The 560-nt window shown below is 34.5% G+C and overlaps 1 protein-coding gene across 1 annotated transcript in view; it reads left to right on the forward strand.

The window, feature by feature from the left end:
* LOC119594705 (D-threo-3-hydroxyaspartate dehydratase-like) overlaps nucleotides 1-560 on the forward strand; it is a gene marked incomplete at its 5' end in the record, with an annotated part of 15,316 nt that overhangs the window by 12,639 nt on the left and 2,117 nt on the right. Inside the window, 1 exon segment of the mRNA XM_037943763.1 lies at nucleotides 334-428. Coding sequence (XP_037799691.1) covers nucleotides 334-428 — 95 coding nt within the window.

A 560-nucleotide genomic window follows, 5' to 3' on the forward strand; every position in this document is an offset into this window, starting at 1 on the left:
GAAGTCCTTTTAAAGAATAACAAAGAAATCTTTTATAAAAGTGAAAAGGACACAAAAAATGTTCTTGAAGGAGAAAGATGATATTATCATTTTTTTTATTAAAGTAGTGAAAGAGAGAAAAGTTTGGATTAAAGAAATTATCGTTCGGTATCGTGCGTTCGTTTGTGATAAAAAAAAAATAAACGTATTATTTATTCAAACGTGATATTATGAATCTTTATTTCGAAAAATACATCTAAAGAAATGATAATTAATACATACAAAAACACACACCCTTGCATATTCTGGAACGCAAAAAAAAAAAAAAAATGTGTTCGTATACTCTCATTCCAGTTGCTGGTCGACTGCGGCTTCCTGGGCCTCACCAAGCAAGGATTCGGACACATGGCTACTGGCTACGGCGTCATCCGGGACCATCCGAACTTAAGGTGAGTCGGTGAGTCATTAAAAAATAATAGTCACGTCGTTATGACGCTGACGTGGATTTTGAGACATAAAAAAAAAAAAATAGTCACGCCCTTAATGACGCATATCCGCTGACGTGGATTTTAAATGGACAA

This window comes from Penaeus monodon, chromosome 34, assembly GCF_015228065.2.
Source record: "Penaeus monodon isolate SGIC_2016 chromosome 34, NSTDA_Pmon_1, whole genome shotgun sequence".
In the NCBI taxonomy this organism is placed as follows: domain Eukaryota; kingdom Metazoa; phylum Arthropoda; class Malacostraca; order Decapoda; family Penaeidae; genus Penaeus; species Penaeus monodon.